General features: G+C 43.5%; 2 protein-coding genes across 6 annotated transcripts in view; both read left to right on the plus strand.

Moving 5' to 3' along the window:
• The window catches only part of LOC148368184 (uncharacterized), a 316,699-nt gene that overhangs the window by 194,757 nt on the left and 94,896 nt on the right, over nucleotides 1-27,046 (plus strand). The window lies entirely within an intron of this gene.
• LOC148368196 (uncharacterized) overlaps nucleotides 1-27,046 on the plus strand; it is a 29,193-nt gene that overhangs the window by 493 nt on the left and 1,654 nt on the right. For 2 of the 5 annotated variants that reach the window (XM_088330205.1, XM_088330206.1), the window contains exons 2-4: nucleotides 3,270-3,362; nucleotides 16,474-16,566; nucleotides 23,909-24,211. In XM_088330205.1, coding sequence (XP_088186331.1) covers nucleotides 3,270-3,362; nucleotides 16,474-16,566; nucleotides 23,909-24,211 — 489 coding nt within the window. Of the gene's footprint in view, nucleotides 1-3,269; nucleotides 3,363-10,256; nucleotides 13,082-15,221; nucleotides 15,413-16,473; nucleotides 16,567-23,908; nucleotides 27,025-27,046 lie in introns of those variants that run through there. The other 3 variants (XM_088330202.1, XM_088330204.1, XM_088330203.1) reach the window with 3 other exon arrangements.

The raw sequence follows: 27,046 nt of genomic DNA on the forward strand, positions 1-27,046 counted from the left end.
AGCTTTTCACCTCATTGTCATTGTTCAGCGAACCAGTTAGATTCTACATCGTAATGCCGAATACGTGCGTTATTGTTGGCTGGGAAGGGCTTCTTTAGACTTCCGAAGCGTGTTTACGATCAAGGGATTGAAGCTCAGGAGAAAAGCCAAAACGGCGAAGACGAATGTGGCTGGCAGCTATCAACCGGTCCGATTTGCCGAAGCTTGACCGTGTTCGTGTTTGTTCTGACCACTTTCTGACAGGTAAATTGAATTATTTATGATGTAGAAATCCATTTTCAAAAGGTTATGGGACACGTGTAGCCTATGTACATCTGTCAAGTCAAGTCAAGTCATTTTTATTTGTATAGCCCTTAATCACAATTAGTCTCTAAGGGCTTCACAAGTTATTACATATAAGAAGATTAGGTTACTCGTATGCTATAGAGTAGAAGTGAGTTTTAAGCCTAGATTTAAACATTTCCACCGAGGTTGCAGATCGGATCTCAGGGGGAAGAGCATTCCACAACACCGGTGCCCGGATGGAGAACGCTCTCGAACCAGCGGAACACTTCTTGGCTCTTGGGATCACCAAGAGACCGGCGCTCTCGGAACGAAGGCTTCGGGCCGGGACATAAGGGCAGATCAGATCTGAAAGATACGAGGGGGAAAGTCCATGTATGATTTTGTATAGTAGTAGGAGAACCTTAAAATTGCATCTTAGGCTAACAGGGAGCCAATGCAGGTTAGCCAAAATTGGGGTGATGTGATCGTACTTTTTTGTCCTTGTTAAAAGCCTCGCTGCAGCATTTTGTACCAGCTGAAGACTCTTGAGTCTGGTCATCGGAAGACCGGAAAGTAGTGCATTACAGTAGTCGAGACGGGAGGTAACAAACCCATGAATTATGATTTCCGCATCCGACTGAGAAAGTATAGGACGACACCATTCAAGTATGGCTAGGTTAAATACAGTAGGTGTTGCTTCTTGAGTAACATTTCTGAAAAAATATTCTTCACACAGAATCGACGATGACTTGTCAACAATGATCCATGGTTGTAAACTTGGCTGAGACAAACTCTGAGAATGTAGAACTTTCCCTTTCACAATCTTTTTTTCATCACCTTCGCTTGTGTGCACAGACACATACCGAACCCAACCAGACACAAATTTGTCGTAGGCTTCCATACTTTTGTCATTTTGAAAATCCTTCAGTTCACAAAAGGGAATTGGGTGGAAAATAAGATAGTTGACAAGTTCGATGGAAGTCACACATGGCAACAAATCGGGATCAGACTTCCATTCCTTGTTTTTAATTTTGTAGGGATCCAATTGTCCAATAAAATGCAACTTTGCAGCGTACCGCTCGCGTGCTCGCTTGTCTAAACTCTCCACGTCGTTTTCCATAGTGTCGATGGACAAAATCCGTACACAAACGAAGCGAGTTGAGTAAATCAATAGACAAACCGAGTCAATATTTGCTCCTCTCGCTATCGCCGCTTCGATCGGTTGACTTCCGAAATGGCGGCACGAAGCCGTGTTACTAATTTTAGCGCAGAGCTCGGAGCCCTCTATAGCTGCCTGAAATTTGACACTCAAACTAAAAAGCAAAAGTGCGGGAAATAAAATGGTTTAGCTGCCACTCGTATGAAGTCGAATCGAAACTTCAATAGTTCCCAGATTTCTTGACGCTAAACAAATGCTAAATGCCAACATGACTTCAAAGCAAAAGTGCGTCGCCATTTCAACTGAGCTTTGGAATCGAAACGTCCGGGCATTCCCGTTTCAGAGCCGGATTGACCAACAACTGTTATGGTAACGGCTCATCGCTTTAGCGGGATTTTTACGCTCTCCCTTAATCGCAAACGCACACAAACTAATGTTATGATAAGAGCTAATAGAGCAGTCCGCAACCTGAAATTCCCTCCCTCAAACAAGTGAACTACATTTTTGAGATTATTTCTAAATCTCACGCACCACCACTGGCAACAGCGCCGTCAAATAAAGTGTACATGTTTTTGGGGACTCGGCCCCCGTTTGCCTTTTCTTTGTGCGTGTTAGTAAAAACCATATCGGCAATTGCTATGTAACCATATGAAGGGTTTGTACCAGTGCTTGAAAGCCTTGAAATTTAATGTTGTGTTTTTGAGGTCAGCAAAAAGTATGAGTTTTGGGTGAAGTGCTTGAAATTGTCGCCATTGCCACGAAATTGGCAGTCTGACTCTATAGATCATGCAATAAATGAAGAAGCGGCTCAAGAGGACAACTCTATTTAGTAAACTGGCTCTTTTGGCTCAATTTACTGAGAAGAGCCGGCTCCCTAACAGACCATCAGAAGTTTTTTTTTTCGGCAAGAAAAATATAACATTATCCACCAAATTATTAAACAGTTAGTCGTATATGTTTGCAGGGGATCCCCAAAGGACACATTAAGTCAAAATAGTCACAGATTTACCAAAATTGTAAAAGAATATAAGCTTTTTACACGCTGAAGACAAAATCCCTGAAAAATGCAAAACATGAACACATCAATTCCAAATATAAACTCTTCAGTGCTAAAATAGACAATTTGCAATTCCTTCTTGACCGATTTAGACACATAGGAAAAGCACACAAAAAATTCATAGTCAAATAAGTGAAAAGATCAAAAAGCAAAAGATCAGCAGTCGATTGAAAGATTGATGCACTCGTATCCTAAAAATGAGTCAGAATTTGGCTCATTTTTCTGCTTTTCATTGCCTTCTTCCTTTTTTTTCTTTCGTTTTGAAATCTATTATTATGCAACGCCTTCAGAGCCTTCAGGCATTGTCGAAGCACAATGGCAGAATCGATGTCAGTTTATAGCAGCCCCTTCACACACAAAGATCGTAGGTCGTGGATGGGAACATCCCAAAATAGCACAAAGTATGCGCTAGGAGCAAGATAGCGACTTTGTTTTAATCATAAAAGACGACAACAAAAAAACTTTCTTCTGATGGCCACTGAATTTTTTTTTCCTTTTCGAGTAACTGGAGAGGAAAAAAATGAGGCTTTGGAAGTGCTTGAAAAGTGCTCGGATTTGGCCATGAAAACCATGTATGAACCCTGTTTCCATGACTTCCTGCAGATTTCATGTGCGGTCCCTTCCCAAGGTTTCTTCATTTTCAGCATCCTGACCTTTTTTGAGTCTTTCCTTGCCCTCTTGTAGCTTTCAGATCAGGTTGATGTTGCAATGGTGTTCTGCGCATTCCTTTTGTGAGTTTTTGTGAGTAAAGGTGTCACAAAAAAATGCGATTTGACCTGTGTTTTTCAGACATCGGTGAAGACCATGTTCCTACTGCGCGGCAGGAACCAGAGTGTCCAGGAACTGTTTACAAGATACTCCAAATTGTGTTGAACAGAGCAGGTTGGTGGTTTTACTTTCCGCAACGTCCTTATTTCGGAGGGAACGTCGTTGGGCGGGGCCCCAAAAAATACGCAGAAAGGAGATATGGCAAAAAGGGAAGGCTCCTTATTGCATTGTTCTAAACAACTCGTGATGGTTGGCCGCCCCCGGCTCAAGACTTCCGCCAGATGTCTACACACAATAAGCTATTGTCAGCTCAAAGAATGTTTGCTTCAATTTTATTTCAGGTTCAACTTTCCATATCCTTTTCTTTCCGCTTGACTGAATTGTCGAGAAATTGACGTCGACGCGTAGGGATGCGCAAACCGAAGCGGACATTCTGTCACGTGGTCACCGTGGCGACGCGACGTTTACTTTCAAAACCGGGCACCGCTTGGGTATTTTTACCTTGTGTATTTTCACACCCTGAGGGCGCTGTCTCCCAAGTTAGTTTTAGATGACGGCAATCAAACGAGAGGCGCCCGAAAGTCATCGAGGATGATTTTGGGGGGAAGATGAACAATTTCACCAAAACCTCTGATATTACCCCCAAAAGTTTCGAGTAATGATGCCCAGACCTGCGACCTCCCGTTCCGGGGAGCGGGCGCCCAACCCTCAGGCCACCGAGCCGGTCTACCTCCGTTGCTTCCAAAAGCGACAATTTGAAGAAAACCGGAGACTTTTATGGGCGCGAAAATTCGGTATTTAGGGTTTATACCGAGTGACGGCGGTAAGTAGGGCTGCACGATGAAGCGAAATCCGATCCGTAGGGCGACGTGACCCGCCAAACGCAACGGTGCAGGTTTTCGGCCTGTCGGGTTCAAACCTTTTGTGGAACGATGCACGAGTGAGCTCGTGGGTCTTAAGGTCTTTGACTCTTCAGGTATCAAGTGTCTTGAGTTCATCATGATTTCTTGATTATTTCCTAACCTGAATGCTTGATCATTAAATTGTACTTCTTCATTAAGGGGTGCAGTACATGTATTGTCGTAGTAGCATACTCTACAGAGAGGATAGTCTTATTTAATTTTTCCGACGCTTTGAAGCGTAACACTCCGTACTTGTATCATGTCACACTTACCGTACTTGACGTATAGGTTGGCGCCGACACACTAACATACAGAATAATACGACGGATTAAGGAAACAAAATGTCCGGTCCCATTCCTCCCACTCTGCCCCGAAAACCCTCCAGTGAGGTCTTCCCACAGGGAAGTCCCCTCAATAAGAGAAGTGCAGGTGAACATTGTCGCCTAAGAAATGGGACGGCACTTGCGAGGTCCCACCCCGGTCCAGTCGATGGCGGTAATACTAAACGGCTGTTTATCTCAGTGACGTATTGGCCCACGTCGCACCTAAACGACTCGAGTCTTGACCTGCGTCGAGGCAGTCGGAGAGTCCGTGCGACGTTGAAAATGCTGCCCGGAAGCTCACGGCCTTTTCCGTCTCTCCGATCAACGGAGGAGAAATGCGCTAAACTGAAGACGGCTTCGGCGCTAAGAAGCGCTGCTTCATCTTTACAAGGTACGTCCACTCGTTCAAAAAAGGACCCGTTCGGTCAATTTCAGTAAGGGTTAACGTACAACCCACCTTCACATGTTGGTGTAGACGTAAATGACAACCTAGTTATTAGTATCTTAATGCCATTTTACCAGGTATAGTAGGGGTCTTTAAAGTCTGACACGATGAAAAGTAAACACAAGAACAGTCCACCTGACCCTTAAGCTGACGTATCGTTACCAAACCTTCCCTGTAGGACCCAAACACCTTAGTTCACAAGTCATTGAATTCAAAGAGTTGCCCTTAGAGATTAAAAAAAAAAAGATCATTTCTACATTGTTTTCATGATGCATATGTCACAGTAAAAGCTGTCTTTTCCTTTTCTATGCCGACATTTATGTCTAAATTGTTTATCTTATCTGTTGTGTTCCAGAGTGGCCGTCCCATAAGCTTGGACAGGTATGTTCCCATCCTGTGCTTATGGTTCGATGTGGAGTCAGAACTCAGGGGCGGCAGTAGCTCGGGAGGTAGAGAGCTCGTCTTGGGATCAAGTGATCCCGGTTCGAATCCCGACTCGTCCGTGTTACATGTCGAAGTGTCCTTGGGTAAGACACTGAACCCCTAAGACCTCCAATAAGCAGGTTAGCGCCTTACATGGCTGCAAGGCCGCTATTGGGAAATGTGGAGCACATTGTAAAGCGCTTTGGGAAGTCATTGACTTGAAAAGCGCTATATAAATGCAGATCATTTCATTTCATCCAGGACTACAGGCTTAGCAAGAAGGCCACGTGGTCCCCGCAGGAGCTGCTGAAGAGGGAACAGCTCCGTGGCTGGAAGTCCTGAGCGTTCTCCGTTTGAGCTCCGGTGCTGTGGAATGCTCTTCACCCTGAGATCGGATCCGTAACTTCAGTGGAACTGTTTCAATCTAAGCTTAAAACACACTTCTATCACATATGTTGACAATATCTGTGTATTTTTGGCCCTCGTGTCGGTTTAAGATCAGGGGATGGTGTCATAGTAGTCTGTGGCCTGTGCAGCCCTTTGAGACTCTTGGTGATTAAGGGCGTCACAACTAAACAGTACTTGTTCTACGTGTACTAGCTGGCCCACGGTCTGTCCTTTCGTGTGGTGTCACAGGTCTTCAGTGTTCCCAGGTCCACCGTCCAAAGAATTGTCCACCGGGTCGCGCAGTTAATGTGGAAGAAATTGCCCAAAGTCATGTTTTAGGCTCTGGAAGTCAGACCCACATTTTGCATTCGGTGCTTTTCTGCATTATGACAACCGGGACATCCAAGACCCAGATCAGGATGTATCCGAGGACAATCTGGACCTGCGGCTGCCAATTCCAGAACTCCCTGACCCTGACGAAACCTCTGGAAAGCCAGAAGAGATGGACTAGCCTCACTGATGTAACAAAGCGCAAGCCCCGCATCATATGGTTGGATCAACTTGAAAAAGTTCCGTTCCTTTTTTATTTCGGATCCTTATTAGTTATTAGTGCTGCAGTCACTATTTGTCCTGAGTTCTAAACAAGTTCATGTACATACTTGTGTATTTGGTATATTGTTTCTGTAAGTGCAACCCCTATTCATTTAACACCTTGGTGGTTTATTTCATAATGATGTGAGCTACTGTGTGTGAACTATGCGACTGTTGGACAGAAAACAACTACATATCACTCTGGGTTAAATCATCATTTACTCTCACAAAACAAACTCACATTGGTCCGAATTATATAAGAGTAAATAAATAATGTGTCACAAAATGTAACAAAAAGTTACCAATACTTCCATCTAACTGGAAATCACAAACTGGAACTTTCTTGTGTTCTTAATAAAATCAAATATTTTCCTTTTATAAAAAAAAGGGAAACATGGCAGAGATGTCACAGTTGTGGAAATTTGTCCACGAGCTTCCCAAAAAGAATCGGGAACTGCTCGGTTTTGGCCTCAGTTTCCTTTTCTGCTCTCTGGCAGACTCCTCTTTGAAAAAGTCAGGAGTGTATCGCGCTTCCTTTTTTTTTCTGGGTGATTTGGGGTTTGGCGCCGGATCGGGAGATGCCGACGACGTGCCCGGCGGTGTGGATGGTGGGACGTTCTACGTTGGTCTTTAGGTTGGGTAGAAAAAACAAGAATAATTACGTCATGCCAGTGTATCGTCCAAAAACAATAAGGTGCTGGTGGGTTCAGTTCCTGCTCCTCTCAACTTACCATTGGCGGTTCTACGGGTTCAGATGGGATGAATGACGCCACCAATACTGGTGGGTCAACGGATGGCCTACCGCAGAGAACCGCACGCGCGGCCTCGTGATAACGCCATTTTGATCCCGTCTGTTCTCCGATACAAGAGATCTGATGAGCTTATAACTCGAGTGTGAGGGAAGAGGTGAAAATGTCAGAGTTGAATAATGCAGAAAAGGAAAGAGAGTGTCAAGAGAGGATAGGGGGAGAGTATGAACGGAGTAGTAGAAGGGAAGTGAAGAATGCTGAAATGGAATGGAATTGATTTAAAGAAGCAGTGTTGATTAGTGCGAAAGAAGTGTGCGGAATGAGAAAAGTTGTTCGAGGTGTTAGGAAAGGAAGTGAATGGTGGAATGATGAGGTATCAGGGCCTGTGACATAGAAGAGACATTTGACCTTTGAGGAGTGGCTGCAAGATAAGAGTGCCGTGAAGTGAAGAAAAGGTTGGTAAAAGTCGAAAAGGAAAGCAAATGATGAATGATGTCGAAAGATAGGAGTGAACTTTGAGCAAAGGAGAAAAGTGTTCTGGAAAGAAGTGAAAAGAGTAAGAAACGATGAGTGTGGAAAGGAAGAGAAAGTGAAAGATAAGGATGGTAGATTGCTGGTTGGCAGTCAGGACGGGATGAGTATTTTGAGGAGTGGAGGACGGGAGAGAAGTGAGAGTCCAGGCGATAGACGGTATGGAGAGAATGCCCGTGTTGGGTGATTAAAATGTGAAGCCTGTCAACATGGGAGGTGCAAGAGGCAGTGAAAGAAATGAAAAGGGGGGAAGGCACCTGGGTTGGATGGCTGTACTGCTGAATGCTTGAAGAAAGCTGGCACGGACATGATTGACTGGTCAGTAGGCTTGTTGAATGTATGCTTTTTAAGTGGTGTGTTTCCTGTTGATTGGTGGAGTGCATGTGTGGTGCCATTTTATAAGGGCAAAGGTGATAAGTATGAATGTTGCAATTCGAGAGGTATCGGTTTGTTGTCTGTACCGGGTAAGCTGTATGGAAGAGTCTTGATTAAGAGAGCGAGAGAAAGAACGAATGAGGTGGTGATGGAGGAGCAGAGTGGTTTCGGGAAAGGAAGAGGATGTGTGGATCAGGTGTTTGCGGTACGACGGGAGTGTGAGAGATATTTTGCAAAAGGTAAGAATGTTTATTTGGCTTTCATGGACTTGGAAAAGGCGTAGGACAGAGTTGATGGAGAGGCGTTGTGGCAGGTGATGGTAATGTATGGAGTAGGTGGAAAGTTGTTGGAAGCATTGAAGAGTTTATATGAACAGCATAGCATGTGTAAGAGTAGGGAGTGAGACAACTCAGTGGTTCCCTGTGTTGACTGGTGTGAGACAGGGGTATGTGCCATGGCTGTTTAATGTGTACATGGATGGCGTGGTGAGAGTATTTGGCAGAGGTGTAGAGATGATGGATAACAGTCTAACAGTGTGGCGGCAGGCAAGTCAGATGATGTTTGCAGATGACAGAGCGCTCGTGGCTGATGCTGAGGAATCATTGAGAAGGTTGGGAAGTTTGGAAGCGTATGTGATAAGCCTAAGTGATGCGTCAAAGTTGGGAAGAGTAAGGCTGATCAGGTGTTCACGTGATGGAGTGGGCATGGCGTTAGAAATAAGGTCATATGGACAGGAGCTGGAAGAAGTGGAAAGCTTTCGGTACTTGGGTTGTGATGCGGCTGCAGTTGGTGGAATGGAGTGCGAGGTATCGCACGGAGTGAATCGGGGAAGACAAGGTTTTGGGTGCTCTGAGGAGACGTGGCCGCTTTGTCGTGTCCCGTTTCATCTGGAGAGACGAAAGCATGACCAACTTGGGTGCCGGGTCGGTCATGGTCCAAAATTCTTTGTGTGAGTTTTTTTTTGCCATTTTCCCCCCTTTTTAAATTTCCGTTATTGTATGTGTTTGTCTTGCTGTCGGCCTCTTGAGGGATATGACCAAGGTGGATAGATAAATGTCCCGTGTTGCTCACCTCCCGGCCGATCGCTTCGACAGCTGTCCTTCGACATAAGGGTGGGTCAAAGCATTGTCACAATAAGATTGCGGACCTGCAGGTTAGCCTCCTCACTCTTACAGTTGTTTTGTGGTGAACATTTTCTCTGTGAACTGCTCATCATTTTCTGCCCTGAATGTGATCAGGGCTTTGGTTTGCTCCACAGTCTCTGAAACATTAGCCCGCATGACCGCGTTCGACACAAGTTGCTCACTAACAGGCCGACGCGACTCGACGCGAGACAGGAAATGATCTGATGTCTCCCGCATAACGATTTCATAGTGAATCGACAAGCGCAAACCTGACGTGGCTGTCGGAGCCTTCTATTGGCCAGCGTCACATATGCTTTAGAATTTAGAATCGATAGAATAGAATTTAACAGGTACAGAATGCCGACCTCCCCTCCGCGTCAAGAATCGATTCGGTCTCACGTGTTAGCATCATATTGTAAAGAAAACGGGACGCGCGGAATCGTGCGCAGTAAACTCGCGCAATGACATATATCCGTAACGTTATCGTGACTAAGCCGCTTCAGCGACCGGCGTTTTGTCCGTGTGGATGTGAAAGCACGACTCCTTTAAGATAAAAACGGGGCTAAACCGAACAAATTAAGGTACTCGGCGGTTTGGAGTGCCAAGAGTCGTTTGTGGCTTTTTTGGTCGATTTGTGCTAGCCAAGTAGCCATTTGGCAATGTTCATGTTTTGAGGCAACAATAAGGTTTTCCGTTGCGTTGTATTTTGTTTCAAAAACATGCATAGTTGTGAAAAAGGACTTACATTTGTGCGGTTCCTTTCCCGCCATGTTTGTTGATATTGAGAATTCGTCTTCTGGGAAGTGACTTTGTTCCAAGTCGGCTCCTGACCTCCTTCCTTCCGAAGTGGTTCTTTTGGGGGTCGAAGGGGACTTCTCCCTCGGACTTGAGAGTATTGGGACACGTTACACTTGCACATGCACGCGCAAAACCAAGTGACGAGGAAAAATAGCGAGGGAAAGTGGGAAGAATGGGACGCAGCAAACAATCTGAACAAAGCCACTCTTGGCATCTAGTGAAGATTTCATTCCCAGAGGCCTAATACTCACTGTTCAGCAGCGCCTAAGCCTTTAGAATTTTTCTTACGTTTTGGCACTCGGGGACAATGCTTCTAAGGAGTTGAGGGCAATACAAATAAATGTGACTTGTGTCTTGCAGACGTCGGCCGAGAATATCTTGCTACTGCGCGGCAGGAACCAGAGTTGCCTGCCGTTAAAAATGAGGAGGATCTGAAGCCTTGTCACGTTAAGCAAGAGACAGAGGATGGGGAGCCTGTTGAAGAGGAGGATGATGTTCCAGTCTTGCGAGTGACCGGGGTGCGTTCAATCGCCGAAGATCAAGGTCAACATCAAGGTCAACCTGAAGATAACGGTCGGCAGGAGTCTCTAAGCATCAGCTCCCGTCAACACTTGGAAACGGAAGACGACAACACGTCCCGCTCCGTAAACGCTGAAGGTGGTAACACATGTTCCCAGTGCGGGAAAACGTTTCGAAGCAAGTCCTATCTGAAGTTCCATATGAAATTCCATGCTGGCGAAAAGCCTTTTTCTTGCTCAATTTGTGGAATACAATTCTCCTACAAAAGTAACTTGAGGTCACACACAAAATCCCACACTGGCGAGAAGCCTTTTTTCTGCTCCGTTTGCGGTCGAAGATTCACCCGGAATGGGAACTTAAAAATACACACTAGAACCCACACTGGCAAGAAGCCTTTCTCCTGCTCAGTTTGCGGTAAAAGATTCACTAACAGTGGGGACTTAAAAAGACACACCATAACCCACACTGGCGAGAAGCCTTTTTCTTGCTCAGTTTGCGATAAAAGATTCACTAAAGGTTGGGACTTAAAAAATCACACCAGAACCCACACTGGGGAGAAGCATTTTTCCTGTTCAGTTTGTGGAAAACGATTTTCCCACAAAGGAAACTTGGAGGTACACATTAGAACCCACACTGGCAAGAAGCCTTTTTCTTGTTCAGTTTGCGGTCAAAAATTCACCCAAAATGGACACTTGAAATCACACAAACTAATACACAGTGGTGAGAAGCCTTTTTCCTGCTCAGTTTGCGGTAAAAGATTCACTAACAGTGGGGACTTAAAAGGTCACACCAGAACCCACACTGGCGAGAAGCCTTTTTCCTGCTCAGTTTGCGGTAAAAGATTCACTAACAGTGGGGACTTAAAAAGTCACACCAGAACCCACACTGGCGAGAAGCCTTTTTCCTGCTCAATTTGTGGTAAAAGATTCACCCAGCGTAGGGACTTAAAAATACACTCCAGAACCCACACTGGGGAGAAGCCTTTTTCTTGTTCAGTTTGCGGTCAAAGATTCACTTATAGTGGAAACTTAAAAAGACACACCAGAACCCACACTGGTGAGAAGCCTTTTTCCTGCTCAATTTGTGGTAAAAAATTCACCCAAAATGGGTTCTTAAAAATACACACCAGAACCCACACTGGGGAGAAGCCTTTTTCTTGTTCAGTTTGCGGTCAAAGATTCACTTTAAGTGGAAACTTAAAAAGACACACCAGAACCCACACTGGTGAGAAGCCTTTTTCCTGCTCAATTTGTGGTAAAAAATTCACCCAAAATGGGATCTTAAAAAGACACACCAGAACCCACACTGGTGAGAAGCCTTTTTCCTGCTCAATTTGTGGTAAAAAATTCACCCAAAATGGGATCTTAAAAATACACACCAGAACCCACACTGGGGAGAAGCCTTTTTCTTGTTCAGTTTGAGGTCAAAAATTCACCTGAAATGAACACTTGAAATCACATCAACTAACCCACACTGCCAAAAAGCCTTTTTCCTGCTCCGTTTGTGGTCAAAGATTCACCGAAAGTGGGAACTTAAAAATACACACTACAACCCACACTGGGGAAAAGCCTTTTTCTTGCTCAATTTGTGGTAAAAAAGATTAACCCAAAATGGAAATATGAAGTTACACACTAGAACCTACAATGGCGAGAAGCCTTTGACCTGTTGACATTGTGGTGAAAAACAAAATATCTATATTGTCAAGTCATTTTTATTTGTATAGCCCTTAATCACAAGAGTCTCAAAGGGCTTCACAGGTTATTACACTATATTACACTGACTATTTTTCAGACTATTATTGGACACTAGAAATGACACACAAGAACCCACACTGGCGAGAAGACTTTTGCCTTCTCAGTTTGTGGTCAAAAATTGTTGTAACTTAAAAACATTCAATTGGTTAAGTATCATACAGGTCGTCTATAGGAACATAACTGCCACAAAACCATTTGCCCTCCCCTTTTTTCAACCACTGACTGCTACCACGTCAAAAAAGCCACATTCATTCACAGGAAGTGAGCAGACTCGCCAGTTGTATCATAAAGATTTGTGACCCCAAAGTCTTCATATGGATTCAAAAGATTCATGATTCCCATGTGCGTCATGTTTTTTGATAGATGATCTATTTTATCTCTTGTCCCCATAAAATTTTGCTTTTTATCAATAATTATAATTATCATAACAACAAGATGCCCAACCTAGATCCCAAGGGTTGGGGCCCATTATCACCAGAGCCCCAAAGCTTGGAGAGCTTGTGGTTCTCTCCGTCCCTGTCGTCCGGATGAGAACAATCCCCGTAAAGTCCATTGCCAAAAGAGATAGGAACCTTTATTTCTTCATCTTCCTGCTTGGCCATGAGCTGCTTCTCACACACTCCTCACCTGAGGGACTTTTTTGTTCTCAAAAATACACAAAAAGGGTTGTTGCGACAACCTCTTTGGTGTTTTGGACAAATATCCAATGTTGGCACGCTTGAAAAAAATCCCTGATCATTGAAATGAATCTAATATTTTCAAACCGGGTTCATTGATTGGTACTGTTAACCTGTTGCATCATTTCTTCCACCTTCCTCCTTGCTCACACTGAATGCTTGTGTCAACAATGTGCTTTATTCTTTTGTTTGATTCCATTTTCTTCGTCCTGTGAATAAAACGTAGTTTCATCAAATCAAACTGTCTGCATTATTTTTGGGTCGATGTTATTTTTCTTCTGGACTGATCACTATCCATATCAAATAACTCCAAAATTATTTAAAGTTGTATTTAAAGTTGCATCCTTCATGATAAATGCTAGACGCGGGCTATTTCAAACGAATTCGTGTCGGAAACCGAGAGCGCCGCCTACTGACCGAATTGGTAACCACCAACTTAGATTTTGAACCAAATAAATATAATTGAAAGCCATGTGGTAATGGGTTGTTATTATGGCCATGAAAGAGTCTGAAATCACGTTACTTTTGCCAGAATCGAAATTTAACTCTGTGTTAAGTCAAGATAAAACAGAAAAGGGACTTGGATTATCATGGACCAAAGTAAAGTTCTCACTGGAAAGCCATATGAACATAAGGAACATGAACATGAGGCTTTTATTCCAGTTGCTGCCATGAGCGACAAAACAAACGCACACCATGTGGTCAGCACCTCCGCCTGTTTTCGACATCGTTAGCAGCGCGCTGGAGACTGCCGACAAAAACGGGACATCGCTCAACACGCCGCACCTCGTGGAGTGGTTGCATCGAAACACGTTGCATCATCGTTTCAAGCTACATTACTTTACTTTAAATGAGTGTTTTTGTATATATATATATACTTCATTTAGCACAACTTATATACATTTATATACAAAGATAGTTCGTGAAAGCAGCTCCTATATCTAGTAAAATATGCATTTTTTTATCCAACTGACATTGGGCACAGCTTACCTTCAGCACCGTGTTATTGAGCCGAAGGTAGGCATAACAGAGTTGAAATTTGATTGCTTTGAATGTTTTTTGGAATTCTCACAAAATCTGTGTTTTTGTCGTATTACTGTTAATAATCCGGTAGTTCCTTTAGTTGTTAAGTCATGGGCATCTGCGACTGTCTTTTTTGTTTGGCAGTTTATGGGCTTCAGCGCTTGCCGTAGCTTCAGTCAATTTGTAAGCGCTGGAGATAATTGCAGTCGTGAACAGATGCCCCTGACTTTTGTATTGTTTTGTTGACTGAATGCAGGCAATAAACCGAGTGATTGTGAAACCTTGTGTCGTGCGTGAAAGAGGGTCGTCACATACGGCAAACCAAAAAGGCGGCCGCACAGCACATGTCTTAACAGCGGGGTTGCTTGAACTGGATTACTTTCAATGACTTTTGGATGACTCCAATAGCAAATATGCTCATAAAAGACAAAAGAAACTCAATAGGAATAAAATGATGACTCACACCACGCGGTAAGCTTTCTCTCCTGGCTTTGATCTCTTTGATCTCCGGCAAAACGAACATCAAATGCCACAGAAACAAAGTGAAAATAAATCCAAACATCATTTTTGCCGTTCCGTGGATTCTGTTACTCCCCAAGCCTGCACAAAATGGAGTCATTTGATTCCTATTTAGTTTATTTTGTCTTTTCTGAGCATATTTGGTTTTGGAGTCATCCAAAAGTCATTGAAAGTAATCCAGTTCAAGTAAACCTCCCCAACCCTGCTTAAAAGATAAAGGCGGTACCAACATTTTAACAGCAATGCAACAAAAACACGGATTTTGTGAGAATTCAAAAAAAAACAATGAAATCAAATTTCAACTCTGTTGCACCAGCAGGTGGCACTGTTGGACTCGTCATTGCAGGACACTCAAACACAAACGAGACAAAAATATTTCAGCTGGAATTTCAACAGAACAAAACTTATGAATGGTGTATTCGTTACTGCTTTTTTTTCTTTTTACCTTTTTTTTATAATTTCTTTTTTGACATATATTGCCTTAATATAGTCGTTCACCGGACGAATCGAGTTATTTTGTCGCTGACCTATCTCGTCCTCTATGTGTTTTCTGTTGCTGCGTTCCCGAAAAGACGACAACTGAGTTTTCCAACCTCCGATCAGGAGAAAGGCTATGTACCCCAACTTTGCAACTTGGACCTCCCACCTCAAGTCTTTCTAATCACATTTGCCCGGTTGGGGGTCAGAAAACCCCGACTTTCCACATTTTGGAGACGCTTTTCGGTTGAATCTGGTAGGATCTCCCGAAACACCCATTTTCCTGAACGCAGCATGTGATCCGTCTCACTCTTACCCACAATCCATTGCGGTGGGGTTTCGAAGGAGAAGGTGTCATGGCTGCCGAACAATAGAATGTGGAGAAAGTCCTCTAGTCGACTTCAAACGACGTCAACTCGACAGAAGTTTCGCTTTGTGGTCCTTTTTAATCCCGAGTTGGAGATTTTTCGTTGAAAGACGGATAAAATGCGCTCCAGTGAGGAAGGACCGCGACGAGAGGAAACTTTTTCCAAGCAGCTCGGGGAAGGTTGGACATTTTTTTTTGCTTCTGCTTCAATAACAATGCTTTCCAAAATTTTGCAAAAGAATTGAAATTCAAATACAACTTTTTTCAGCCTTTTACAGTAAACGACTCGTTTTTCACCTCCAGCAAATACTAAAAGTGCAGGAAATCAAATGAAGTTTAGCAGCATCTGGTACGAAGTCACATCAAAACTTTATATATGTATATAATTTGTAACCGCGGTGTAGCCGTCCCACCAAAGATCCCCATTCGGGCTGGACTGGATGATGAGGCTTAATAGAGTTGCTGCATATGAAATGAGTCACACACAACACGTGGTTTCCTACCTCTGCTGGCTTTCAACACTATAAGGGGAATTAGCATTTTAGCACAACATGCAACGTCCGGCAAAACTAACACAAAAGGCGACAGAAACAAAACAAGAATAAATCCAAACAGATTCACAACATCAATCACATTACTCTGCATGTAGAGAGATTTGTCAGCTGTGGTTTTAATCTTTACAATTAACTTTTTTCGGAGCACCGAAAGATTCGTGGCTTACCGTTAGCGGCGCACTGTAGACTGCCAATTACAAAATCAGAAGCCCAAACTTTACCCCATACCAGCAGGTGGCGCTGTTATAGCAGCCCTTTCACACACAAATATCATAGGTCGTGGATGGGAACATCCCAAAATCGCACAAACTATGTGCTAGAAGCAAGATAGCGACTTTATTTTAATCATCAAAGACGACAACAGAAAAACTTTCCTCTGATGGCCGCTGGATTTTTTTTCCTCTTGAAGGTCCTGGAGAAAAAAATGGCTTTGGAAGTGCTTGAAAAGTGCTCGTAATTGGCCATGAAAACCATGTATGAATCCTGTTTCCATGACTTCCTGTATATTTCATGTGCGGTCCCTTCCCAAGGTTTCTTCATTTTGTGCATCCTGACTTTTTTTGAGTTTTTCCTTGCCCTCTTGTAGCTTTCAGATCAGGTTGATGTTGCAATGGTGTTCTGCACATTTTGTGAGTTTCTGTGAATAAAGGGGTCACAAAAAAATGCGAGTTGACATGTGTTTTTCAGACATTGGTGAAGACCATCTTCCTACTGCGTGGCAGGAACCAGAGTGTCCAGGAACTGTTTACAAGATACTCCAAATCGTGTTGAACAGAGCAGGTTGGTGGTTTTACTTTCCGCAACGTCCTTATTTTGGAGGGAAAGTCGCTGGGCGTGGCCCCAAAAATAATGATCATGCAATGATCGTGCAATGATCATGAAGTCATTAACCTAAAAGTATGGATGGATACAAATAAATGATCTTTAAATTGAAATAAAACCAAAGTCATATTCTTTGTTCATCGCAAGGCAAATCAAGATTTAGAAGTCGAAATGGATGGTGCTGCAATGGAAATCAGAAAGGGTTAGGGGTGATAATGGACAAGAAATGAGGCTGGAAAACACACATCAGACACATTCAAACTAAAGTATCCAAAAGCATCTCAGTAATTGATAAAGCCAAATTTCTTTTAAACTATAATGCATTGTATTTATGATATTGTTCTCGCAGAAGTCTGGGGCAATCATTGCAAAAGTTCACTCTGCAGTGATTTTTTTTCCATAATCTACGATCGCTTTCATTTGTCTCCATTGTTTGATGTCAGGGGATTGTGGTTTCAGGCAGGACACTGTCATCATTTTCTTTGCTAGCAGAAGCATAACCTTTAGTATGTGTTTCTGTTGACCAGACAATAATTCCCGCGCCGATCTACAGAACAAAAAACCTTAATCTTAGTTTCAAACTCCAGCTCCGACCGTATTTTGGAGCCCCAATCGGTTAAAACGTTGCACCCCAAACCCTAGCTTGTAACCTTATTCCTAACCGTGTTTCATTTGTAACCCGAGCTCTCAACCCTACGTTCAGTTTAGAACCCTAATATGGAACTCAAACCCTATCTCTTAACCCTAATGTTACACCTTACCATCTGTAGACTACCGGGAGTGCCTCTCCGTAAAAATTGACCTTGAATCATTCAGCATCACATTGCCAACATGTTTTATCTTAGTTATTTACAGGTAAGTTAAGGAAGTTAAGCTCCAAAAGTCAACGTTACTATGACTACAGCCCTTTGGACACCATCTAACAATGATGTAAGATTGACAAAACATAAAAACTAGCATGAAAAGGCCACTCAACTGCCTGTGCACAAACACGGAGGATGTGCTGGGCACCCGTATGATGCGGCGGGGGTAAACCAGCGAAAGCTGTCGGGGCCTGCTGTTGTCACCCTGACCCGAGTGACACGGCCGCTTTCTGGTGTCCCATTTCATCCGGGGGGACGATAGCGTGACCGACTTAGGTGCCGATGTGCCTAACTTGTTTGGGTTATTGGGTTGGCCATGGTCCAAAACATTTTTTTGTTATTTATTTTCCTTTTTTTTCCTTTGTTATTGTATGTGTTTGTCTTGCTGTCGGTCACCCCTCTTGAGGGATATGACCAAGGTAGATAGATAGACGGTAATTCTTCTGGCAATATTCCTACTACGTAGGCCATTGGGTCCAACCGCAACTCCCAACCAATACTTCATTGGATTTCTGTCTCCAGAAATGTCATATTAAAGGGCAAATCCAGAAAATATGCGTAAAGTCTCCGACCCCCCCACAGTTACGCCAAAATAGATTGACGGTTGAAGTAATAGAGTATGTACAGAAGAATGGCATTTTGACTTTCCATTCAAACTCCCTCCATGTCGGGCTGTTGGTTATTTTGTGTCCCTCTTTCCATCTTTTTTCCCGTTCGTCGTCTTTTATCACCGCATTAGTTTCTCGTTCCCTTTTTCCTTAACCGCCATGTCATCGTGACTGAGATCCATTCTCAGGGCTTGATATAGTTTTGATAGAACCCCCTTTATTGATTGTCCTTTTGAATAGGATTCAGATCGACTTTATTGTCATTCTAGTACACGCGTATACAGAAGGACATGTCGATACATTCTACCCGCACGGTTTCCTCGAATGTACATATGAATAAAATGTTGTATTGAGTTGGAGTACTGAAGTACTAATAATATACTAGATAATTATGGCTATGTATAGTATTATACAGTATTGCAAAGAGTGCAAGAGGAGGAGCGAACCAGATGTGCAAAATGGGCAGTCAGGTAAACAAATCACTATACAATAACACTAGAGTACGATAATGCAGATCAGAACAGATGTGCAAAGGAGTGGCTAGCTATAAAGAACTGCCCGTAGTGCAAAAAAACAAAACAAACAGATGCAGTGTGAACCTACTATGTGTGTCATTGACACTTTAACAGGCTACTGGCCAGGGGGACAAAACTATTGCAGAACCTGCTGGTCCTGCACTGCACACTGCAGTACCTCTTCCCAGAGGCTAGCAGAGTGAACAGTCCACGATGGGGGTGAGAGGGGTCCCTAATGATGTTCTTGGCTCGGGATAGGCAGCGCTTCTGGCCAATGTCCTGAATGGAGGGGAGAGAAGTCCCCATGATTTTCTCTGCCGTCCTGGTCACCCTCTTCACACTACCCCGGTCGGAGGCACTGCGGCCTCCACACCACACAGAGATACGGCTGGTCAGGATACTCTCTATGGTGCCCCTGTAGAATGTGATGAGGGTGGGTGAGGGCTGGTGGGCTCTCCTCATCCTCCGCAGGAAGTACAGGCGCTGCTGTGCCCTTTTCACCAGTCAATTATTAATAATTCCTCCACTTGAGTCGGCTCCTTACATATTTTCCCCCATTCGTCATGTTTCTGGAGGTAGTGCCTTAGTTGCAAATAATTGTATAAATCATTTTTAGGCAGATCAAATTCTTGTTGGAGTTGTTCCAACGATTTCATTGCCTGTCCTACGAATACTTGGGTCATCAACATCAATCCGTTTTGGGCCCATTTTTCAAACCCTACCTCCATAACCGCAGGTTTAAAGTCTGGGTTTTTCACTATTTTTGTAGCCCTATTCACAGATCTTGATTTTTTTTATATTGACCAAGTTTTAATACTTCCCTTAATCCATTCATTCTGGATTTTTAATTTCTTCCACCTCGTGACTGATAGACATGGTAACGATTCCACAGGCGTATTTGGAGCAGATCGCTGCTCCATGTCCACCCATATCGTTTCTTTGTCTGTAGTCATCCACAAGATGAGTGCTTTCATTTGAGCTGCCCAATAATAATATTTAATATTGTGTAAGTCTAGGCCCCCTTTATCTTTAGAAGCTAACAGGGTTTTCTATTTTATTCTCGGTTTCTTGTTTTTCCACAGGAATTTGGTTATTATCAATTTCTTGAACGTTTTAAATGTGGATGCCGGGATCAGAATAGGAAGAGATTGAAACAGAAATAATAGTCTTGGTAATATGTTCATTCTAATTGTTTCTATCCTTCTGATAAGACTTAAGGGCAAAATTTCCCATCTTTCCAAATCCTCCTTCTTTCTTTTATCAACATTCCGTAGTTTGCATCAAACAGCTGTGTGGAATGTGGTGTCACCCCCAAATATTGAAACTCTTTATTTGTCCATTTGAAATCAAATCTTTCAATCACATCTCTTGGACATTTTCCTGATATCATCGTTGTGTTGGAATTTCTTGTTACATCAACACAAACTTCAATGAATCGTCTGACTTTCCCAATCGCCGTTCATCCAAGCAATTTGCTCTTTTCTGCATAGAAAGTTCTCAGAAGCCGGCATTTCACTCACGGATGGATTTATATCTGATAAAGTTAAAACTTATATGACCTCTATGTTGGCAGAATTAAACAAATAAAAACAAGCATTAAGGTAAATAAAATGTATTAGCATCGGTGATGGCCGAAACGCCAGCTCCCCCAGCTGGGCTCCCGGCCACACTGCGCGCCCCCGTGTGTCTAGTTAACTTTAGTCACACAGGAAACAGATAAATACACCGGAGATGCAACTTCAGAGTAGAGTAGAAAACTGATAAACGTACAAGACACGCAATTACACTTATTATTCAACCGTTACTTCGTGTGTGTGTGTGTGTGTGTGTGTGTGTGTGTGTGTGTGTGTGTGTGTGAGAGAGAGATTGTTTTTACATTTAGCAATATGAAGACAAGTTATATTCACACGGTGAATTCTGAGAAATGTTACAACCAAAACGACCACCCTATCATTTTATAACACACAAATCATATATCTTTGCATGCTTCTCCTTCCAAAAAACGACTCTTTTCATTCTCCCGAGTTGCTCAGCAAAGTATCTCCTCCGCCCCTTGGCTGGGTCCCATTGGTCTCCCGTCCCGGAAGAACGGCGCGTCGACTCTTTTGCTTGTGGGCTCCCAGACAGCTTGTCACCTCTCTCTGCCCGAGAGCTGCCAGGCGTCAAAATTTACGGTCTCCCGTTCCCGGGAGAACGGCGCGTCGACTCCTCCGCGTCAGCCCCAAGACATCTCGTCAAAATTGACTCCAGAAAACTTTGGCACGAAACACAAAGAGTCCAACAGACGAACCCAGATTCAAACTTACATATTCCTTTAATTGCTACTGATTTGCTCTCATTCTTTAAATTCCAGCTACTTCTCCATCTATTTGAAGGCTCTCCAACAGCGGTGGTATCGATAACGAAGGTTCCTTCAGCATTACCGGCAGGTCGTCTCCAAAGAATGATATTTTATGTTCTGTTCCTCCTTCATCTTATATCCCCCTTATTTGCTCATTTCGTCTAATTGACAGTCATAAACAGTCCCCCTTGCCGGACTCCTCTTTTGTTAGATAGATAGATAGATAGATAGATACTTTCATCCCTGTAGGGAAATTCACACTCCCAGCAGTCTACCCTGTTGTCTATTAACAGATGAACATGATGCCCTAGGGCTGCTTGTAGCGGAGCGGATGACGTCCCACGCTAGTCCAAAAGTTTGACATCCCTGCGGCAGATGGAAATTGTGCCCAGGGATACGCCACCTCGTGTTAGCGAGTCCACCTCCTTACGTGTCTCTACTGCGGCGCTGAAGCCGGATAGCTCCGGGTGGCTCCACGTTAGCGTCCGGGATGCTAAACGTGAGCCAGGTTTCCGCAAAACACAGCAACTCTACTCCCTGTGCGCTTCGATGTTTTTCACCAGCACAGCCAGTTTGTCGGTCTTATTTGGTAGAGAGTTCACATTTCCCATGATTACGGACGGTACCGAAGACTTATAACGCCGCTAGCTGCTTAGTTAGCTCCGGCTCTTCTTCCACATTAGGCCCCCTCATCACGCCGGCACGAGAATTCTTCAGGGCAAGGAGTCGATTCCTCGAATAAACGCATTTTTGGGCGCTAAAACCGATGTCCATAAGATAGAAAGTACCGTATTTTCCGCACTATAAGGCGCACCTAAAAGGCTTGATTTTTTTCAAAAGCTGACCATGCACCTTATAATACAGTGCGTCTTATTTATGGATCAACATTAAATCACAAGGTCTCGTAACTTACGCAACAGCCGCCGACTCGATTTTCCCCTGAACGTGGAGTCGTCCGTGGTGTATGCTGGGATTTATATACTGGCGTTTCATTGGCTAACCAATGTGTCAATCATCATTTGAATCGATCGCTATTGGCTAAAGTTATTCGGAGCCTCGGATTGGCTAGAGGGCCAAAACAAACCCTGCAATTGGCTGAAAAAGATGTATCAATCATCCGTTGAATCGATCGTTATTGGCTGAAGTCATTCAGAGCCTCGGATTGGCTAGATGGCCAAAACAAACCCTGCAATTGGCCAAATTTAGCAATGGCGTAGCAAGCTTAGCAAGCTTGCTAAACTACGCCATAAAGAAACATGTTTCATTAGTTTGTATTTGTAAATATTTGACCCTCCTGGATTTACTTCACTCACGGTTGTAAGAAGACCATGATTGCGTAGCATTGTTGAACGTGAGAACCTAGGTGAGTTATGCGGCTTTCTATTTTCCCGGTATCTTGTTTTAGAACGATCTCGATGTTGCTGTGATGAATTGAGTGAATTCAACTCAATTCCAAGTGTTTATTGTCATATGCACAGTAAAGTTGCGAGCGAAAAAGAAAATAGAAACTAAGGAATGGGTGGCATTCCTTGAATCCCAAGACTTGAACGTTCCGAATGACGGAAGGATGCATTTGAGTGACATGGTACGGACGCCGCATCCGCACGTGTCTACGACACGTATTTGCGTCTTTGCAAGCTTTGGGAATGTTAAGGGGGTAATCAGTTGGACTGAACCATCTGACTGTTTTGTCCATGTTTCCGTTGTCGCGCCTTATCATCCGGTGCGCCTTATCTATGGAAGATATAGGACCAAAAACTATTATTTGGGCGTGCGCCCTATAGTCACAAAAAGTGAGCGATAACAGGGGAGCTGCTGGAAAGGCTCGGTGGCGGCGCCGCTTTGATTCGAAGAAATCTGAGCAGTGACCAAGCCGAGATTTAGGATTTTTATCGATTATTTTCTCCCGTTCTACAAATATTTGAGGGAAGCCAAAAGCTATAAGTGTTTGCTTGTAAGAAGCTCCGTTTCACCCTATGGAAAGCGTTTTGTGCATGCAAGCTCCGTAACATCGAGGGTTGGCTCTCGGATTTTGTGCTCGTAATTATGTTTAGTATCCTGCTGATATCGTTTGCGCCCCGTCTTCCCGGAATAAACCCCGTTTGATCCATTTTTATGAATCCAGCTATGATTTTCTGCCTTCTTTTTGCAAGTATGCTTGTAAGAATTTTGAGATGGTTAGAAAGTTAAGTAAGTGGTCTCTAGCTTTCACACGACATTGGGTCTTTTCCTTCTTTGTGCAAGACTCTTACGATGGCTTCCGACCAGGATCCTTTTGTTAGCGCATAGTTAAATACTTTATGCAGTACCGCTGTTAATTCTTCCTTAAAGCTTTTGGAGAACACCCCCGGGAATCCATCCCTTCCTGGGCTATGGATTCTTCTGGTCTCGTCGTTGGCTCCTCCGTGTTAGCATGTAGCTCCTCCATGCCTTCCAGCCTCCGCTCCAGCGACAAAGCGCGCTCCAGAAGTTCTTCTTTTTCAAGTCTTGCCACGGCAATCTTGTTCCCGCCGGCTGCTTCGGTATGTTCTCGCCTTCATTTAGGGATTTGGCGGAGGATGGCCGAGTGGCGTCCCTCGTCGACCGATGACATTCCTTCTGCTCCCTCTGTCTTTTTCTCCTTAGCGCCCGTTTGCTCAACACGTCTCCCCTCCTTGACCGTGTTTTGTGTTTTTCTTTAATATGAGTCACAAATTGTAGCCTTTCTCTCTTTCTCCTAGTATGTATTACATTTGTCTTTGGTGATTTTTGCCCGAGCGACTTTCCTTGCTGCCGTCTACCTCGTAGCGCCGTCGGAAGTCCCTCCGGCCCCTTTTTATCCTCTAAAAACGAGCATTTCATTCCCAGAGGCCTAATACTTACTGATCAGCCGCGCCTAAGCCTTTATAATTTTTTTTTACATTTTGGCACTCGGGGACAATGCTTCTGAAGGAGTTGAGGGCAAAACAAATGAACGTGACTTGTGTCTTGCAGACGTCGGCCGAGAATATCTTGCTACTGCGCGGCCGAAACCAGAGTTGCCTGCCAATAAAATTGAGGAAGATCTGAAGCCCTATCACGTTAAGCAAGAGACGGAAGATGGGGAGCCTGTTGAGGAGGAGGACGATGGTCCAGTCTTGCGAGTGAGTGGAGTTCGTTCAACCGCCGAAGATCAAGGTCAACCTGAAGATCAAGGTCAACCTGAAGATAACGGTCGGCAGGAGCTTCTAAGCATCATCTCCCATCAACACCTGGAAACGGAAGACGACAACACGTCCCGCCCCGCAAACGCTGAAGGTGGTAACACATGTTCCCAGTGTGGGAAAACATTTTCACGCAAGTCTTATATGAAGTTGCATATGAAATTCCACACTGGCGAGAAGCCTTTTTCTTGCTCAGTTTGTGGAAAAGGATTCATGACAAGTGGAAACTTAAAAACACACACATTAACCCACACTGGCGAGAAGCCTTTTTCTTGCTCAGTTTGCGGTGAAACATTCACTACAAGTGGGAACTTAAAAATACACACCAGAACCCACACTGGCGAGAAACCCTTTTCCTGCTCAATTTGTGGTCAAATATTCACCCAGCGTTGGGACTTAAAAATACATTCCATAACCCACACTGGCGAGAAGCCTTTTTCTTGTTCAGTTTGTGGTCAAAAATTCACCCGGAATGGGAACTTAAAAATACACATAAGAACCCACACTGGCGAGAAGCCTTTTTCCTGCTCAATTTGTGGTAAAAAATTCACCCTGAATGGGCACTTAAAAAGACACACAATAACCCACACTGGCGAGAAGCCTTTTTCTTGCTCAGTTTGTGGTCAAAAATTCGCCCAAAATGGACACTTGAAAACTCACCAACTAACCCACACTGGCGAGAAGCCTTTCTTCTGCTCAGTTTGCGATAAAAGATTCACCGAAAGTGGGAGCTTAAAAATACACATAAGAACCCACACTGGCGAGAAGCCTTTTTCCTGCTCAATTTGTGGTAAAAAATTCACCCTGAATGGGCACTTAAAAAGACACACAAGAACCCACACTGGCGAGAAGCCTTTTTCTTGCTCAGTTTGTGGTCAGAAATTCACCCGAAATGGACACTTGAAAATACACACATTAACCCACAGTGGCGAGAAGCCTTTTTCCTGCTCAATTTGTGGTCAAAGATTCACCGACAATGGGAGCTTAAAAAACCACATTAGAACCCACAGTGGCGAGAAGCCTTTTTCTTGCTCAGTTTGTGGTCAGAGATTCACTACAAATGGGAATTTAAAACGTCACACAATTACCCACACTGGCGAGAAGCCTTTTTCTTGCTCAGTTTGCGGTCAAAGATTCACCCAAAATGGGAGCTTAAAAATGCACACCAGAACCCACACTGGGGAGAAGCCTTTTTCTTGCACAGTTTGTGGTCAAAGATTCACTAATAGTGAGAACTTAAAAATACACACTAGAACCCACACTGGCGAGAAGCCTTTTTCTTGCTCAGTTTGTGGTCAAAAATTTGCCCAAATTGGGCGATTGAAATCACACCAAAAAAAACACTGGTGAGGAACCATTTGCCTGCTCAGTTTGTGGTAAGAAATTTCACAGAATGGGCACTTAAAACTACACATCAGAACCCACACTGGCAAGAAGCCTTTTTCTTGCTCAGTTTGCGGTCAAAGATTCACTTCAAGTCAGAACTTCAAAAGACACACATTAACCCACACTGGGGAGAAGCCTTTTTCTTGCTCAGTTTGCGGTCAAAGATTCACTTCAAGTCAGAACTTCAAAAGACACACATTAACCCACACTGGGGAGAAGCCTTTTTCTTGCTCAGTTTGCGGTCAAAGATTCACTTCAAGTCAGAACTTAAAAAGACACACATTAACCCACACTGAAGAGAAGCCTTTTACCTGTTGACATTGTGGTGAAAAACAAAATATCTATATTGTCAAGTCATTTTTATTTGTATAGCCCTTAATCACAAGAGTCTCAAAGGGCTTCCCAGGTTACTACACAGACATTTTTTCAGACTATTATTGGACATTAGAAATGACACACAAGAACCCACACTGGCGAGAAGATTTTTGCCTGCTCAGTTTGTGGTCAAAAATTCACTAAGAGTTGTAAAACATTCAATTGGTTAAGTATCCTACAGGTCGTCTATAGGAACATAACGGCCACAAAACCATTTGCCCTCACCTTTTTTCAACCACTGACTGCTACCACGTCAAAAAAGCCACATTCATTAACAGGAAGCTAGTAGACTCTCCAGTTGTATCATGAAGATTTGTGACCCCAAAGTCTTCAGATGGATTCAAAAGATTCATGATCTGCATATGTGTCATGTTTCTTGATAGATGATCTATTTTATCTCTTGTCCCCATAAAATTTTGCCTTTTATCGATAATTATTATTATCATAACAATAAGAAGGCCGACCTAGATCCCAAGGGTTGGGGCCCCTTTGTCACCAGAGCCCCAAAGCTTGGAGAGCCTGTGGTTCTCTCCGTCCCTGTCGTCCGGATGAGAACAATCCCCGTGAAGTCTGCCGCCAAAAGAGATAGGAAGCTTTATTTCTTCATCTTCCTGGTTGGCCATCTGCTGCTTCTCACACACTTCTCCCCTGAGGGTCTTTTTTGTTCTCAAAAGTACACAAAAAGGGTTATTGCGACAACCTCTTTGGTGTTTTGGGCAAATATCCCATGCTGGCAGGCTATGAAAACAGTCCCTGATCATTGAAATGAGTCCATTATCTTAAAACCGGGTGCATTGATCATTACTGTTGACCTGTTGCATCATTTCTTCCACCTTCCAACCCTGAGCGCTTGTGTCAACAATGTGCTTTATTCTTTCGTTTGATTCCATTTTCTTTGTCCTGTCAGCATTATTTTTGGGTCGATGTTATTTTTCTTTTGAACTGATCACTATCCATATAAACAAACTACAAAATTGATCAATTAAAGTTGAAAATACATTGTGTTTAAAGTTGGACCCTTCATGACAAACGCTAAACGCGGGCTATTTCAAACGAATTCGTGTCGGAAACCGAGAGCACCGCCTGCTGACCGAATTGGTAACCACCAAATTAGATTTTGAACCAAATAAATCTAATTGAAAGCCATGTGGTAATGGGTTTTTATTAT

This window comes from Urocampus carinirostris, chromosome 3 (genome assembly GCF_059441175.1).
Source record: "Urocampus carinirostris isolate Australia breed hairy pipefish chromosome 3, RoL_Ucar_1.0, whole genome shotgun sequence".
NCBI lineage: Eukaryota > Metazoa > Chordata > Actinopteri > Syngnathiformes > Syngnathidae > Urocampus > Urocampus carinirostris.